Genomic DNA, 1,735 nt, shown 5'->3' with positions numbered 1-1,735 from the left:
ATGATTGTCATCATGAAGTGCTTGTGCAAGGCAGTTCCTCCGGATAGTATTGAAGATTATACTGCAATGGGTGCGTGTACCATCTACAGGTATCCGAAGAGGTTTCTTGATGCGCTGATGTATGGTTTTAACGACAAATACATGCGTAGGCCCTCCCAGGATGATACGGGAAGGTTGTTGAGAGATAATGCTGTGAGCGGTTTTCCTGGGATGCTAGGAAGTATTGATTGTCTCCACTGGAAATGGATGGCCTGCCCAACTTACAGGGCGGGTCAACATTATTCGGGCCATAAGAGAGCACCCACGGTCATCTTAGAGGAGGCTGCTTCTTTCGATAGATGGTTTTGGCATGGATATTTTGAAAAACCTGGGTCAAACAATGATATCAATGTTTTGAACCATTCTGATGTGTTTGACAACGTCAATAATGGTGTTACCCCCCGGTGGGAATACGAAGTAAATGGTCACAGATACACTGAAGGTTACTACTTGGCTGATGGTATATATCCAAGGTATAAAGTACTCGTGGCTTCTTACAAAGAAGCGACCCTAAGTCGAAAAAAGAAACTCCTCAACACATACCAAGAGTCAAAGAGGAAAGATGCGGAAAGAGCTTTGAGTACTATGAAACGCAAATTTGCTATTGTGAAAAATCCGTGTATGTATTGGAAAAAATCAGATATGAAATCAATAATGAGAGGATGCATGATAATGCACAACATGGTTGTGGAGAACAAGAATCGTGCATAGGATTGGGGAACAACCTACTCAACCAGTGGTTGGTGATCTGAGAATGCCCGCCGGTGTTCTTGCGGACCCAATTACATAGGAAAGGATGAGGTTGGACCTGACAAAGCACATTTGGGAGCGTCATAGGGCTGGTTTCCAAGAAAACACACCGATTATTATAGACAACCATGCAGACGTCCACATGGATTCAGAAGACATTGACCCTGAAATGATGCATATCCGCCTGAAGATGAACCAGAGGTATACGAGAACTTTTTCGAGGATGGAGAATAATAACATGATTTTATTATGATGTTTTTTAATGTAATGTGGTATGGTGCTTTTGTTGTATCAGTATTTCTTTTAATCTAGTTAGCAGTAGGATTATGTTTGTAACGTGTGGGTTGGAATATTAATTACAAAATATGGTTTTAGCATGTTTGTTAAAACACTGGCTGATTTATTATAATTTGCGTACAAAGGAGATGGATTGAGGTACAAATAACAAAAGAATTTCAAGGTAACACTTTAATAAACCCAAACCAATTATCGCCGGTAACGCGACTGCACTTAGCATGTGCAACAAGCCTTTAAACCCCTAGGTGACCCTAGAGGACGAGTTGTAGTCTCGTGAGGGCTTACATAGAGGTATACCCACAAAACCTAATTTTTTATTACGACGCTTCATCCAAATTTGGGGGGTGGGGGTGGGATCACGCCTTGGTGTTAGCTCCGGGTTGAACTCCGGTAAGTTGCCCTTAAAAATTAAATAACAGTTTTAGAACTTAAACCGTTGTCCTTTCTCTTGCTCATACATTCGTCTTGCAATGAGTTCCTGCAACATCATATCAAAATATCAAATTACTGTGGACATTGAGATAACACACAAAATATATATGGAAGAAATAGTAATAATCACTTACGATGTCGGCACAACTAAGTCGAGGGGATTTTGTCCGATATATATTTATTTGAATTGCTACATAAGTTCGAGCTGCTCTTTTGA

At 40.6% G+C, this 1,735-nt stretch overlaps 1 protein-coding gene across 1 annotated transcript; it reads left to right on the top strand.

Annotated features, from left to right (window-relative positions):
- On the top strand, positions 1-750 carry LOC113279812. Its single transcript, XM_026528471.1, has one exon. It carries the CDS (start codon positions 1-3, stop codon positions 748-750), a length of 750 nt encoding a protein of 249 aa, XP_026384256.1.
- The last annotated feature ends 985 nt before the right edge of the window (positions 751-1,735 follow it).

This window comes from Papaver somniferum, chromosome 5 (genome assembly GCF_003573695.1).
Source record: "Papaver somniferum cultivar HN1 chromosome 5, ASM357369v1, whole genome shotgun sequence".
NCBI lineage: Eukaryota > Viridiplantae > Streptophyta > Magnoliopsida > Ranunculales > Papaveraceae > Papaver > Papaver somniferum.
Note: the sequence above shows the minus strand (reverse complement) of the source record. Positions and strands in the feature narration are given on the sequence as shown.

Excerpts from the sequence above, each read along its gene's own strand:
- LOC113279812 (XM_026528471.1), top strand. The coding sequence starts at position 1 with ATGATTGTCATCATGAAGTGCTTGTGCAAGGCAGTTCCTCCGGATAGT.